The sequence below is a fragment of the Bombina bombina genome, chromosome 1, assembly GCF_027579735.1.
Source record: "Bombina bombina isolate aBomBom1 chromosome 1, aBomBom1.pri, whole genome shotgun sequence".
NCBI classification, from domain to species: domain Eukaryota; kingdom Metazoa; phylum Chordata; class Amphibia; order Anura; family Bombinatoridae; genus Bombina; species Bombina bombina.
In genome coordinates this window covers 687,042,367-687,059,239 of record NC_069499.1, presented here as the reverse complement: position 1 = coordinate 687,059,239, position 16,873 = coordinate 687,042,367, and the positions used below count along the sequence as shown (strand labels likewise).

Genomic DNA, 16,873 nt, shown 5'->3' with positions numbered 1-16,873 from the left:
TTCTTGGCTATTCGTTAAACTGAATTGTGGGTGTGGTGAGGGGTGTATTTATAGGCATTTTAAGGTTTGGGAAACTTTGCCCCTCCTGGTAGGAATGTATATCCCATACGTCACTAGCTCATGGACTCTTGCTAATATGAAAGAAATGAATTTATCAGGTAAGTTCTTACATAAATTATGTTTTTGTGCTATAAAGCGTTACCTAGTTACGCTATACTTGTTTCTAATTTACTCTTAACAAGCTACTATTTGATACTTTGTACTGATACTTTATGTATGAGTTATACGAATATCTGTTTATAGTATACGTTACCTAAAAATAGGTTGCTATGGTAAAATAGTTTTACCTCTGTTTGGAGACCATTTGTATAGATGTATGAACACTGATGAATGTCTTGATTTAACCCTAAGAATTAGGGAATTAGCTAGAAATCGGCTGACTGGGTTGAATGCCACGCAGCTTGCAGGTAGGAGAAAGTTTTTGTCCTGCTCCTGTATACACAACTCAGGAAGGGATTTTTCAACTGAATTTAAAAATAATTTACACTCAACTATGATGAAGCTTCTGGCAACAATCCCTAGACCAAGCGAAATCGCAATCTGGCGATATTTCTACTCGTGCTTTTGCAGATATACAAGTTCTGTTTCTCAAGATCAGATACCTCAAATTCTTATAGCTCTGAGTCTTCCTCAGAGGAAGAATAAACTTCAGATGATCAAAGCGCAGTTCCTGAATCGGAATTTGACTCCCCTTTCAGGTTTAAAGTGTAACATTTCGCTCTTTGCTGCATGAGGTAATTAAGACTTTTGGCCTATCAGATTCAAAATCTGATGACAAGCCCTGTCAATCAGTTAAATGTTCTTTTTAAAGCTCCTCCTAAGACTCTTTAACATTTTCAGGTTCCAGATTTAGTCACTGATACAATTTCTAAGGAATGGAAGAAACCCGGTATGTCCTTCACTCCCTCTTCCAGATTTAAAAAGGTTTATCCGATGCCAGAACAGAATGTAGATTTATGGGAATCTAGCCAAAGTTGAAATAGCTCCATCAACCTTCTGAATAAACGCACTACTATCCTTCTTGAAGGTAGTACCACTTTTGGATCGTAAATTAGTCCTTTCTTATGAAACTATTTCTTCAAACAGGACTTCTTTTCAAACCAGCGGTTGCTATTACTTGTTTTGCTGGTGTCCCAGCATTATGGTGCAACTCTTTTGTCTCAGCTGCTAATCCATCTTCAGGAGAGGATTTTCAAAATTGTATTAAGGCCCTCAAGATGTCCAATGCTTTCATTTTGTGAGGCAGTCATGAGCATTATTATAGTGAATGTAAATTTACACAGTGAGGAAGCCTAATAATCATGGTTTCCCCCAGGGGTGTTAAACCGCCAAGTTATTTTTTTAAAATTGTCTATAATTTCGTTATTTATTTAACAATTTCTATTCCGTTCTCATTTTGGACTCCTCCCATTCGGCACTTCCTTGTTCGGCACAATGTGACATATAAAGCGGTCCCACCTGCTCTATACCTATCTCTCAAGCGTGATCCCCTTTGATCTGTGGACCTGCGCATGTGCAAAAATCCTATTCCGTGACTGCAACATAGTATTCATTGTAATGTAAATTTATTTTGAACGCGCATCTGAACTGAATTGGGAGAATTTTGTTTAACGCATGCGCAGAAGAAGCGCATGACGTTTCAAAAAAAGGGGTTGAACACCCTGCGTGGGTGGGGAACAATTAATGGCAATTGGAATTCACAAGAAGTGTCAATCAAACAGACATGGCGGGCGGAGGAAGTGCAGAAAGAATGAGAGAAATAAAAGGTAAAATTTAGCTATATTAGTGGTTTTATAAAAAAAACTAATTAGTTTTGTTTGCAATATTTTGGATAAAAGAATAATATAGCGTTAACTGCTTTGATTAACTTTACATTCACTTTAAGATTGTCAAGTATGTGTCTTGCAGTCCTGACAAGAAGAGCTTTGTGGCTGAAATCTTGGTTTGCTGACATGGTGTCTAAAAACAGATTGCCACTTCATTTAGGGAAAGATTCTTTTCGGGTCTGGTTTGGATTCAACTATTTCTACTGGTGGTAAGGGAGCCTTTCTTCCTCAGGATAAGAAATCTAGAGGAAAGAATAGGCCAGGAAGTTGTTTTCGCTCAGTTTATTCCTCAAGAGATCATAAGTCTTCCTCCTCTCAGAATCCTCCAAACCTGCTTGGAAGCCAGGATCTTCTTGAACCAAGGCTAAACAATTCAGAGTCCAATTCTAAGCCTGCATGAGGGTGCAGCCCCCATACCAGACTCTGTTTTGGTAGGGGACAGTTTTCTTCTTTTTTTTCCCCAGGAGGCCTGGTCTCATTCAGTACAGGACATCATATCCCAGGTTTACAGGATAGGTTTTCGGTCCAGGCCTCCTCAAGGACACTTCCTTCTGTCGCACGGCCTAAAGAATCCATTGAAGGTGGCCACCTTCATTCAATATGTTCAGGATCTGGAGGGCATGGGGGTGATTAATACTGTTTCAGAACAGGTACAGGGTTTTACTCTAACCTCTTTATTACTAATCCTTCATGTTCTCTAACCGGATACCACGTTAGATCTAAAGCGTGAAATCCTAAGTGCATTACGCATATTTTACATTCATATGTTCTTCACATAAGAAATAAATATATTTCTTTCTATATCTGATATGGTTAATGTAAAATGTATGTATGTGTGTGTGTGTGTGTGTGTGTGTATGTGTGTATATATATATATATATGTATGTATGTATGTATGTATGTATGTATATATATATATATATATATATATATATATATATATATATATATATGTATGTATGTATGTATATATATATATATATATATATATATATATATGTATATATATATATATGTATATATATATATATGTATATATATATATATGTATATATATATATATGTATATGTATATATATATATATGTATATATATATATGTATATATATATATGTATATATATATATGTATATATATATATGTATATATATATATGTGTATGTATATATATATATATATATGTATGTATATATATATATATATATATATATAAATATGTATTTACAAAAAAAAACATAATCCTGTATGTAAATAACATTTGGAATGGGAATTATTATTAACTCCTGACGGGTTAGCGTGCTATGCTCTCCATTGAAGTCTATGGGGAGAAGTTAATGAGGTCGCAATATCTGAAGTACTCATGTTAGCGTGTGTTGGGTTTTGCTTGTGTGTGAAACCTTTACTTTCAACTTGTAATATGCGTGCTAACTCCCACGTGCAAAAGATTACTTCTTAGTACCGTTAAATAGGCTCAAGGCTATGCGCTTTTGTTTCTGTTGTATAAAAAGCAGGAATTTAAATTTTAGCAGCCAGCCCATTTTAGGTTCAGCACCATGGATAGCGCTTGCTTATTGGTGGCTGACATTTAGCCACCAATAAGCAAGGATAACCGAGGTTGTCAACCAACAATGGGCCGGCTCCAATGCATCACATTCCTGCTTTTTAAATAAAGATAGCAAGAGAACGAAGAAAAATTGATAATGGTAGTAAATTAGAAAGTTGCCTAAAATTGCATGCTCTATCTAAATCATGAAAGAAAAAATTTGGGTTTAGTGTCACTTTAAGCTTTATGTTTTCACTATATACTTAAATGATTCCGCTAAGGGATTCCTTCTTCTCTTCCTTTATTATGAGTTAGAGCATTTATGCTACGTGGCCATTATGCAATTTAAATGAGGTCGTTTTATATGGGATATCTAATATTTACATGAGGGCTGCTGTAAAAGCATAGTAGATGTATTGTCGCTTGGTCTTAAAACATCTCATGATCATTTTGTTTGTACCTCTTTTATTGTATACACGCTCTTATTCTGTATTTGTATAATTTCCTCAATAAAAATAAATAAACACTTGTAATGTAGCCCAACATGTTTTAAAATACTTACATTTTTATTTTTAGCAAAATGTGCTGGGTTTTGCAGTATAGGGACATAGCCTCTTTGGTGTTTTTTTCTTTCCTCCTATGCTGTGGCCTTTTACAGGCAGATATAAATCACCCCAGTCAATTAATCACTGTGTAGAATGTTTAGGGTCAGAGTTGGAAATTCTGCCCGATCCACTCCAGCCTCTTCATTTTCAGAAAAAAAGTAAAACAAATAATGAAAGTTCATTGCAATGTTTATTTTTTTTACTTATAAACATTTTATGGGGAATTTCATTTTGAGGTTAAAGAACTGTTAAATACAGTAGAATTGCATAATTAACACGTACATAATAACAAGACAATGTTATAACACTTACGAATTTCAAGTTCGCAGTAGACCTATTCTGACAATTGCCAGCGTACTTTTATTATGCAACAGCCATCAACCAATCACAGACTAGTATACACATACACTGTGAACTTGTGCACATGCTAATTAGGAGCTGGTACCTCAGAAAGTGTGCATATAAAAAGACCAACATTTGATAATAGAAGTAAATTGGAAAGTCTCTTAAAACTGCATGCTCTATCTGAACCATGAACATTTAATTTCGTTATAAGCGTCCCTTTAATACCTCTGTATTTATAACATTACAGTTTTTTGTTTGTTTTTCCCCACACCCTCCCCAGAAACGATCTAAGCAACGGAAACTACAGCAGAAAGCATTGCGGAAGCGGCAGCTGAAGGAACAGAGACAAGCCAGGAAGGAGAGAATCAGTGGCCTATTTCTTAATGAAGAAGTGCTCTCCTTAAAAGTAAATGAGGAAGATCACGAAGACGACGTAGATGTCTTAATGTGACGAGAGTGAAACGATCAGTGTTCTTCCTAAGACTTTGCAGGACATATTCATTTATATCAAGAAATCTCCTCTTGTTGAGGAGAGGCTACATTTGCATACCACAATATCTCAGCTCTTAATACTGTAAAGTGAGAATATATTCTTCTTTGTTTTACACTTTAGCCTGAAAGCCCAAATAGGTGAAGATATCTAAACACCTGGGTCTATATTTAAATGACTGAGCCATAAATGACCTGGGTTAAAGCATGTATTTATATATGGCAGAGTCTGCAGTTTAAATCCACTATATTAAGGCAAAATCATCACTAAAAGATTTTTTTTTTTCTTCTCTAAATATCTTCTAAATGATCATTTATTATTTAAAGGGCCATTATAATAAAAAAATGACAAGCTCTAATCCTACCTTGCAGTACTCTGTCTAACCCCTGCAATGTGTGGTTAAACACACACTAGAAAAACAGCTTGGGACTTGTAGTGCACTGCTGGTCCTAAGAGGAAGTCGCCACTGATCCAATCAGCAGCGCTATTCACACAACTCAGATGTGCAACTAGCGCTGCTTATTGGATAGGCGATGTTTTCCACTCAGGACCAGAAGTTCACTGTGGTATTTCTACTGCATCTTTAACCCCTATACAGAGGTTAAGCACACAGTACTGCAGGTTCGATAGTCTTAAAATTACATGGATCAATGCATGTAATTTTTTAATAATAATGGCCCTTTAAGCATTCTAGAGTAAATAAAAACTGAAATGTCCATTACATTTCACCTGATACTGCCTGTTTACACTAGTCCCGGATAAGAATGAATCTTTGGTTTTTCTAGCATTTAAAATTGAGTGGACTAGTAAATATTTTCCCTGGTCTGGTAATTTACAGAGGTATTTTTCCCACTTATATACATTTTTTTTTAAACTGTCTCACAGTAATAATTTACACCCTCTATACCCAATGGGCATTGTTTTCAAAATTATTTTGGAACAAAAATGTTTAATCTATATACAGGAACACCTGTAGTCTTTCTTTGCCTCAAAAAAAAAAGTTATTTTTGCAAAAGTAGGTGGGTTTTACCCCCTCCTTTTCCTCCTCTAGGGAGTAGAAAAAGGTGTACATTGATTTTTCAAAAGAGGCAAAGAAACTTGCCTAGTTGGCTTGAAACTTTTTGTTTAACATGTTTAAAAAGTCATTTGGTTGGGGTATATTATCCTGTATCAGAGATTTTATCCCACCTCAAACAAATATATCATTTGCCATGCTGATACAATCCGAAATCTATGTGCTTAATGCAACAAAGTAGTGATGTATTATGTACATCTCTTCCAAAGCCCTGCGATGACTGCATTGTAAGGATGCATATAAAATATATATATATATATATGTGGGCAGTAAATGGAAATTAAAGTTTCATGATTTAGATTGAGCAAGCAAGTACTAAACACGTGCATGCTCTTAGATTTACTTTTCAACAAAGGTTACCAAGAGAACAAAGCATAGTTGATAGTAAATAAAAAGTTTCTTGAATTGCATGTTGTGTCAGAGTCCTGAACATTTAATTTTGCTCTAACTGTCTCTTTATAATATATGAAATTAGCTTCCCACACCTGCCATACTGGCTTCTAATACTGTGTTCTTTCTGCAACTGGGATGGTGCTGTAGCTAAATATGGCCTTATGCAAAAGCTGCAAATGTCCTAAGGTCACAGACTGGCCTGGTTGCACATCAAGCGTCCTGCCCTGTAATCGCCGCATAAACTGGGAGCATATCGCCTAACTCGCGTCACAACAGACTGAAAAAATCCACTGAGGGTGGCGCATAAATATAAAAAAACATGGCAACAGATTTGGTGGCATTCACTAATGGGCAAAATGCAACAAATGTTATATACCCCAAATGGAGGATGTAGTTACTCCTGTTGGGCATCTGATGATTTTTTTTATTTATATATAATGTATGATGGTATTTTAAAATCTGCATATGTAAAACATATCTATTTAAATTACTCCATTTAATTTGAATTGGAAGTGATGCAATGTCCACTTAATTGTGTAAACTTTTGGTGTATACAATGTCCTACAAAATACTTCAAATTGCTTACGTTGGCTTAGGAAGAACACGGTCATTTTTCTCTGAGGCTGGGAATAGAAAACTTAGAAAAAAAAATACCGGTCAAGCAACTCGTTTACTTGTAACTTTTATATGTTTGTGTATATAGTAAAAAGCCTGTACTCCATGATTAAAGGGACAGTAAACCTAGCAAATAATGTTATATAATTCTGCACAGAATTATATAACATTAGCTTACTGTCATGTTTCTAAAGCAAAGGGTTATATAGATATTTTGCAATGAAAACAGAACGCCGCTCCTGGCTCTACTGAGCGGGTCTGTTTTCTTCTAAGCGCATCTGGGCACCCTGTCTTATTACAGCCCAATCGCGTTATTAAACTCAATGTAGCTTGCTACCAGAGCGGGAGCGAGCTACATTGAGTTTAATAGCGCGGTCGGGCGCGCTGTGTCTAGACAGACAGACCCGCTTAGTAGAGCCAGGAGTGGTGGTCTGTTTTCGTTGCAAAATATCTATATAAACCTTTGCTTTAGAAACATGGCAGCAAGCTAATGTTATATAATTCTGCACTATGCGTTTTTTTAAATAAAAAAATAAAATAAAAAAATGTATGTATGTGTGTGTATATATATATATATATATATATATATATATATATATATATATATATATATATATATATGTATGTGTATATATATATATATATATATATATATATATATATTTATGTATCTGTATATATATATATATATATATATATATATATATATATATATATATATATATATATATATATATATATATATATATATGTGTGTATATATATATATATTAAATTAAATGAGCACTCGCTGGTCTTCAGCCGTCTGTGTATAGCTAATATTTATTAGTGATGTTTCGGGACAAAACACAGTCCCTTCTTTTGACAAACAGTTGAAAATGACAAACTTTAAAGGCATGTGAAAACCCTCCACTTTAAAAGTTTTTCATTTTCAACTGTTTGTCAGAAGAAGACTGTGTTTTGTCCTGAAACGTCACTATACACAGACGGCTGAAGACCAGTGAGTGCTTATTTACTGAATATATACTGGATGTTGGATGGTGAGAGTGCATACACCAAACTGTATATATATATTCAAAAATCTCAAACACACAGGGAAAGGTAGCAAGATTTAACAAAGTTACAGAGCACTTTTTCTATTGTATTTCAAAAATGGTATGTAAAAAATAAAAATAAATTAAAGCCATGTTTATTTATAAATCACTACACTGTTGAACATTTCATTGGGGGTAGAAAGGAAACCTTATAAAATTGAGTTTTGAATTTTCATATTCATATTTCAGTGCTTATACCTCTAGTTCTAGATAACTGCATGAATTAGTGCACTGTAGGCATTAGTATGGCAGTATTTTTTTTTTTTTTTCTTTCAATTATTGATTGGAAAAATAGGTGTTTTTTAATGTGTGTGTATATATTTACATATAGAACCACATTGGAGAATATCACCTAAGTTATTTCTGTTATGGGCTTAATGGCTGCCATTTATATATGCATATACTATATCTAAATGATAAAATATTAATTTCCTACTTTATAGTGACGCTAAGTATTTGGTTTATTAAAGGGCCAGTAAACCTAGCAAATGTTATATAATTCTGCACATAGTGCAGAATTATATAACCGCTTACCGCCATGTTTCTAAAGCAAAGGGGTATATAGATATTTTGCAATGAAAACAGAACGCCGCTACTGGCTCTTCTGAGCGGGTCTGTTTTCTTCTCCTAAGCGCATCTGGGCACGCTGTCTAATTACAGCCGGCCCGATCATGCTTTTAAGCTCAATGTAGCTCGCTACCCGAGCGTGAGCGAACTATGTTGAGTTTAATAGCACGATCGGGCATGCTGTGACTAGATAGCGTGCCCGCGATGTGCTTAGAAGAATAAAACACCCGCTCAGTAAAGCCAGGAGTGGCGTTCTGTTTTCGTTGCGAAATATCTATATAACTCTTTGCTATTCTGCACTATGTACCATGGGCTTTGTTAGCAGCTGAAACAATAAAGTAGCTTTCTACATGAAGTATCTTAAACTTCATGAATGAAAGTCATCTTTATTTGTTTCAATAGTAAATCCTAGCGTTATTATTATGGCTTTGTTACAGAGGTAAAGCAATTTGGTTGTAGTATACATCAGACAAATCTTCCAGAAGGAATGGTTATAAATCAAAACCGTTGTAAATTGAAACCCAGTTTATAATGTAAGTCCATGGGAAGTGAGGGAGTTATGTTCCAGGCCCCTCTCAAAATTGTCATAAGTAACACCTAATACATTATTTTTAAAGCTTTGAAATGAAGACTTTAAATGCTAAACAGCATTATAAACCTAATTAAATAATCGCACAACAGACTGTATCATCAAACTAAGATTAGTGAACAAAAACATTTGCTAATAATCACACAACAGACTGTATCATCAAACTAAGTTTAATGAACAAAAACATTTGCTAAACATTACCTAATAAAATAATTACACAACAGATTGTATCATCATAAAACTAAGTTTAATGAATAAAAAAAATTTCTACTTGCGTTTTTCTGCAAATAGTTCTCTGCATTGTTAGCATGTTAGATAAAATTGGGTCTGCATTTCAATCTGGACTGATTAAGCGGTTAGGTACCCTCACATCAAGCAGCTGGACAGGAAGATAATCGGGAAGTGGCTACTAGATCTTGTTGCTCGATAGGTCTGGTCTGCTCTGTGTAAACAGATCAATTTCAGTCTGCTAAGCTTGTATAACTTTGCTGCAACACAAGCGGACAGCTCCACCTACTAGCTATTTTAATTAGTGCACTGCTTTTCAATTCTTTTGAATAGCAGTCACATGACAAAAAAAAAGGGTTGTTATTCTGAAACTGCGCAAATTGAACCGGCATAAACCAAGGGCCACCTTGTATGTATGTATGTATATGTGATATATATATATATATATATATCTATATATATATTTTTTTTTTTTTTAATTTAGCAGATTTCAATCTCTTAATTGCAGTCTCAATATACTGTTCTCTGAATGTAAATTGTGTAATAGCTATTGATCTGTATTGATACCCAAAAGAAAGTTTTGTGTGTGTGATTTTTTTTTTTTCTTTCTAGAAATTGTGAAATTTTCGGGTAAATGATATATTAAATTATTGCTTTGCACAATCTACCCAGATTTAACCATCCTTTTCAGGTGATATTTGACGCAGAGGTCTGTGAGAAGAGATTTTGGAAGTTCTAACAAACTATTAAAGACAAATCGCAGCATGATAGACCTTTTACAGTCCTATAATTCCACACAAGGTCATTTAATAGTTGTTTAAATAAAACCTACTGGTTGTATTGCTCCTTTCTAAATTAAATACTACGCACTTGTAAGTTTGATGTCAGATGAGTATTTGAAAAGTCTTTAAATCCTGTTAACCATATTGCTGCCTAACAGAAGTGTCATTGCACTGAGGAATAGCTAACTTTTCATATTAAACTTTTTCTTTTCTCTAAAACCCCCAAACTCCCTAAATAAACCTTATACTTTATTAATATTTACAAAATTACCTGCAGAGTCATGCTGTCTATTGAACAAGGCTGGCACTTAACTTTTCTGTGCTGTCTGTATAGGTTGTAGTTTATTGAGATTCACACATTTTTCCGTTTTCTAATGTAAAAACAAACGCATGTCTTATAGTATTAAAACATATTGAAGATGGTTTATAAAGACTTAACATTTTTTTTTCTTTTTGTATTGTTTTAAGTGGGACTGATGCAAACCAAATACCTCTCCTAGTAAGATGTGTTGCTTACATACAACAAAATACTACATTTAACACTGTTTAAAGGGGCAGTAAATACATTGAAATTGTATTATATAAAATGTTTAATTATGCTTATTAATACAAATTTGTAATATACTTTATTTTGCCCTTTTTCATGTCATTTTCACAATTGTGGGTTTTCCACTTCTGAGAATTGGAAGTACACACAACATTCTTCACTAACCTAACCCTGCTACATATCGGTCTCTAAATGATCATAGCAATGATGGTTTAGAAAGCGCCAACATATTACGCATCGCTGTAGTATTAAGCTTGTATGATAAGAATACATTTGCAAGAATCATAAAGGGCAGAGGACCCTGCCATTGAGTCACTGTAAACTGTAACCCATCTTTAAGTAAGATGACTAACAGTACAGGCGTAAAGCAGAGATAATATGAAGAACTGCAAAACAATGCAGGCTATGCTATCGAAACATTGGCTAGATATGTTTGCTCCTGTAGGTTTGCAGGAAAAAAATTACTGCAGAAAAATGTTGTAATTACGAGTTTTTTTCTTAAGCTATTTTCTTTCCTATCTGTACAGTATATATATATGTATATGTGCGCCTCAGAGCTTATGAAATGCAATTGTGATACAGAATGTATTATGTCGAGAGAATGATGTTTGCATTTTATTGAATAAACAAGAATTGATCACAGTTACATATGTTTCCTTTTACTGTTCTCATTAAAAGCACAAATTTCAGTGCTGGCCATAGGGTTTTTAATATATGCATTGGATTTATCTGATATTATCTAATACATTGCAAAAATCTAAATTAAATAAAAATGACCTTTAACTGATCAAACACAGCAGGGTGAAGTACGTGATGCCCTCCAGCTTTTCTTTCAAAAGAAAATGAGGGGGGGGGGGAAACGCCAGCAAAAATATATATTGCACATATATACTTTGCCTAAACACTTGAATTTATTCTTGAGTTTATATGCCCTTTAAGACTTGAAGAATTGATTGTTGTATGAATTTAGCACCAGTTGCTGGGTAGGCAATATAAATCATACACTGAATGATACCCACTTTATTCTGTTATGCAAGCAGGTATTCAAATATTAAGATTAAAGACCTTATTCAAAAATGTTGAATATCTTCCTTTAGATGATTATACCAAACAGGTGCTAATGATCATCATAATATGTAGGTTGAAACACAATCAATAGCTGAAACAGGAACAGCTGTGTGTGGGGGAATAAAACTGAGTGAGGTAGGGCAGGGGTGTGTCCTAACAGCGATCCTAACTGGTCGCACTCTCCAGGAACTCTGATCGAGTAGCTTAGATTCCACCGATTATAGGCAACATCACACAGCCAAAATAAGGAAAGATATAGCTAACATTTATTAGCTCTTTAGAGAGCTTATCAACGTTTCTCCAACATAGGTGTGTCCGGTCCACGGTGTCATCCTTACTTGTGGGATATTCTCTTCCCCAACAGGAAATGGCAAAGAGCCCAGCAAAGCTGGTCACATGATCCCTCCTAGGCTCCGCCTTCCCCAGTCATTCTCTTTGCCGTTGTACAGGCAACATCTCCACGGAGATGGCTTAGAGTTTTTTGGTGTTTAACTGTAGTTTTTATTATTCAATCAAGAGTTTGTTATTTTAAAATAGTGCTGGTATGTACTATTTACTCTGAAACAGAAAAGAGATGAAGATTTCTGTTTGTAAGAGGAAAATGATTTTAGCAACCGTTACTAAAATCGATGGCTGTTTCCACACAGGACTGTTGAGAGGAATTAACTTCAGTTGGGGGAAACAGTGAGCAGACTTTTGCTGCTTGAGGTATGACACATTTCTAACAAGACGATGTAATGCTGGAAGCTGTCATTTTCCCTATGGGATCCGGTAAGCCATTTTTATTACATAACGAAAAAAAGGGCTTCACAAGGGCTTTTAAGACTGTAGACATTTTCTGGGCTAAAACGAGTTATATATAAGCATATTTTATACTTCATAGCCTTGAGGAATTATTTTAATCTTGGGAATTATGTAAAATAACCGGCAGGCACTGTATTGGACACCTTATTCTCTAGGGGCTTTCCCTAATCATAGGCAGAGTCTCATTTTCGCGCCTCTATTGCGCACTTGTTTTTGGGAAGCATGACATGCAGATGCATGTGTGAGGAGTTCTGATACATAGAAAAGACTTTCTGAAGGCGTCATTTGGTATCGTATTCCCCTTTGGGCTTGGTTGGGTCTCAGCAAAGCAGATACCAGGGACTGTAAAGGGGTTAAATATAAAAACGGCTCCGGTTCCGTTATTTTAAGGGTTAAAGCTTCCAAATTTGGTGTGCAATACTTTTAAGGCTTTAAGACACTGTGGTGAAATTTTGGTGAATTTTGAACAATTCCTTCATACTTTTTCACATTTGCAGTAATAAAGTGTGTTCAGTTTAAAATTTAAAGTGACAGTAACGGTTTTATTTTAAAACGTTTTTTGTACTTTGTTATCAAGTTTATGCCTGTTTAACATGTCTGAACTACCAGATAGACTGTGTTCTGTATGTAGGGAAGCCAAGGTTCCTTCTCATTTAAATAGATGTGATTTATGTGACACAAAATTTAGAGAAAATGATGCCCAAGATGATTCCTCAAGTGAGGGGAGTAAGCATGGTACTGCATCATCCCCTCCTTCGTCTACACCAGTCTTGCCCACACAGGAGGCCCCTAGTACATCTAGTGCGCCAATACTCCTTACTATGCAACAATTAACGGCTGTAATGGATAATTCTATCAAAAACATTTTAGCCAAAATGCCCACTTATCAGCGAAAGCGCGACTGCTCTGTTTTAGAAAATACTGAAGAGCATGAGGACGCTGATGATATTGGTTCTGAAGTGCCCCTACACCAGTCTGAGGGGGCCAGGGAGGTTTTGTCTGAGGGAGAAATTTCAGATTCAGGGAAAATTTCTCAACAAGCTGAACCTGATGTGATTACATTTAAATTTAAATTGGAACATCTCCGCGCTCTGCTTAAGGAGGTGTTATCTACTCTGGATGATTGTGAGAATTTGGTCATTCCAGAGAAATTATGTAAAATGGACAAGTTCCTAGAGGTCCCGGGGCCCCCCAAGCTTTCCCTATACCCAAGCGGGTGGCGGACATTGTAAATAAGGAATGGGAAAGGCCCGGTATACCTTTCGTCCCTCCCCCCATATTTAAGAAATTGTTTCCTATGGTCGACCCCAGAAAGGACTTATGGCAGACAGTCCCCAAGGTCGAGGGGGCGGTTTCTACTCTAAACAAACGCACCACTATACCCATAGAAGATAGTTGTGCTTTCAAAGATCCTATGGATAAAAAATTAGAGGGTTTGCTTAAAAAGATGTTTGTTCAGCAAGGTTACCTTCTACAACCAATTTCATGCATTGTTCCTGTCACTACAGCAGCGTGTTTCTGGTTCGATGAACTAGAAAAGGCGCTCAATAAAGATTCTTCTTATGAGGAGATTATGGACAGAATTCATGCTCTCAAATTGGCTAATTCTTTCACCCTAGACGCCACTTTGCAATTGGCTAGGTTAGCGGCGAAAAATTCTGGTTTTGCTATTGTGGCGCGCAGAGCGCTTTGGCTAAAATCTTGGTCAGCGGATGCGTCTTCCAAGAACAAATTGCTTAACATTCCTTTCAAGGGGAAAACGCTGTTTGGCCCTGACTTGAAAGAGATTATTTCCGATATCACTGGGGGCAAGGGCCACGCCCTTCCTCAGGATAGGTCTTTCAAGGCCAAAAATAAACCTAATTTTCGTCCCTTTCGCAGAAACGGACCAGCCCCAAGTGCTACGTCCTCTAAGCAAGAGGGTAATACTTCTCAAGCCAAGCCAGCCTGGAGGCCAATGCAAGGCTGGAACAAAGGTAAGCAGGCCAAGAAACCTGCCACTGCTACCAAGACAGCATGAGATGTTGGCCCCCGATCCGGGACCGGATCTGGTGGGGGGCAGACTCTCTCTCTTCACTCAGGCTTGGGCAAGAGATGTTCTGGATCCTTGGGCGCTAGAAATAGTCTCCCAAGGTTATCTTCTGGAATTCAAGGGGCTTCCCCCAAGGGGGAGGTTCCACAGGTCTCAATTGTCTTCAGACCACATAAAAAGACAGGCATTCTTACATTGTGTAGAAGACCTGTTAAAAATGGGAGTGATTCATCCTGTTCCATTAGGAGAACTAGGGATGGGGTTCTACTCCAATCTGTTCGTAGTTCCCAAAAAAGAGGGAACATTCAGACCAATCTTAGATCTCAAGATCCTAAACAAGTTTCTCAAGGTTCCATCGTTCAAAATGGAAACCATTCGAACAATTCTTCCTTCCATCCAGGAGGGCCAATTCATGACCACGGTGGATTTAAAGGATGCGTATCTACATATTCCTATCCACAGGGAACATCATCGGTTCCTAAGGTTCGCATTTCTGGACAAGCATTACCAGTTTGTGGCACTCCCGTTCGGATTAGCCACTGCTCCAAGAATTTTCACAAAGGTACTAGGGTCCCTTCTAGCGGTGCTAAGACCAAGGGGCATTGCAGTAGTACCTTACTTGGACGACATACTGATTCAAGCGTCGTCCCTTCCACAAGCAAAGGCTCACACGGACATTGTCCTGGCCTTTCTCAGATCTCACGGGTGGAAAGTGAACGCAGAAAAAAGTTCTCTATCTCCGTCAACAAGGGTTCCCTTCTTGGGAACAATAATAGACTCCTTAGAAATGAGGATTTTTCTGACAGAGGCCAGAAAATCAAAACTTCTAAACTCTTGTCAAATACTTCATTCTGTTCCTCTTCCTTCCATAGCGCAGTGCATGGAAGTAATAGGTTTGATGGTAGCGGCAATGGACATAGTTCCTTTTGCGCGAATTCATCTAAGACCATTACAACTGTGCATGCTCAGTCAGTGGAATGGGGACTATACAGACTTGTCTCCGACGATACAAGTAGATCAGAGGACCAGAGATTCACTCAGTTGGTGGCTGTCCCTGGACAACCTGTCACAGGGGATGAGCTTCCGCAGACCAGAGTGGGTCATTGTCACGACCGACGCCAGTCTGGTGGGCTGGGGCGCGGTCTGGGGACCCCTGAAAGTGCAGGGTCTTTGGTCTCGGGAAGAATCTATTCTCCCGATAAATATTCTGGAACTGAGAGCGATATTCAATGCTCTCAAGGCTTGGCCTCAACTAGCAAGACCAAGTTCATACGGTTTCAATCAGACAACATGACGACTGTTGCGTACATCAACCATCAGGGGGGAACAAGGAGTTCCCTGGCGATGGAAGAAGTGACCAAAATCATTCAATGGGCGGAGACTCACTCCTGCCACTTGTCTGCAATCCACATTCCAGGAGTGGAAAACTGGGAAGCGGATTTTCTGAGTCGTCAGGCATTTCATCCGGGGGAGTGGGAACTCCATCCGGAAATCTTTGCCCAAATCACTCAATTGTGGGGCATTCCAGACATGGATCTGATGGCCTCTCGTCAGAACTTCAAGGTTCCTTGCTACGGGTCCAGATCCAGGGATCCCAAGGCGACTCTAGTAGATGCACTAGTAGCACCTTGGACCTTCAAACTAGCTTATGTATTCCCGCCGTTTCCTCTCATCCCCAGGCTGGTAGCCAGGATCAATCAGGAGAGGGCATCGGTGATCTTGATAGCTCCTGCGTGGCCACGCAGGACTTGGTATGCAGACCTGGTGAATATGTCATCGGCTCCACCATGGAAGCTACCTTTGAGACGAGACCTTCTTGTTCAAGGTCCGTTCGAACATCCGAATCTGGTCTCACTCCAACTGACTGCTTGGAGATTGAACGCTTGATCTTATCAAAGCGAGGGTTCTCAGATTCTGTCATTGATACTCTTGTTCAGGCCAGAAAGCCTGTAACTAGAAAAATCTACCACAAAATATGGAAAAAAATATATCTATTGGTGTGAATCTAAAGGATTCCCTTGGGACAAGATAAAAATTCCTAAGATTCTATCCTTTCTTCAAGAAGGTTTGGAGAAAGGATTATCTGCAAGTTCTTTGAAAGGACAGATTTCTGCCTTGTCTGTGTTACTTCACAAAAAGCTGGCAGCTGTGCCAGATGTTCAAGCCTTTGTTCAGGCTCTGGTTAGAATCAAGCCTGTTTACAAACCTTT

General features: G+C 37.3%; 1 protein-coding gene across 1 annotated transcript in view; it reads left to right on the top strand.

Moving 5' to 3' along the window:
- Window positions 1-6,354, top strand: part of FAM199X (family with sequence similarity 199, X-linked) — an 88,585-nt gene extending 82,231 nt beyond the window's left edge. Inside the window, exon 6 of the mRNA XM_053699169.1 lies at window positions 4,660-6,354. Coding sequence (XP_053555144.1) covers window positions 4,660-4,830 — 171 coding nt within the window. The 3' untranslated portion in view covers window positions 4,831-6,354. The remainder of the gene's footprint in view (window positions 1-4,659) is intronic.
- Window positions 6,355-16,873: the final 10,519 nt, after the last annotated feature.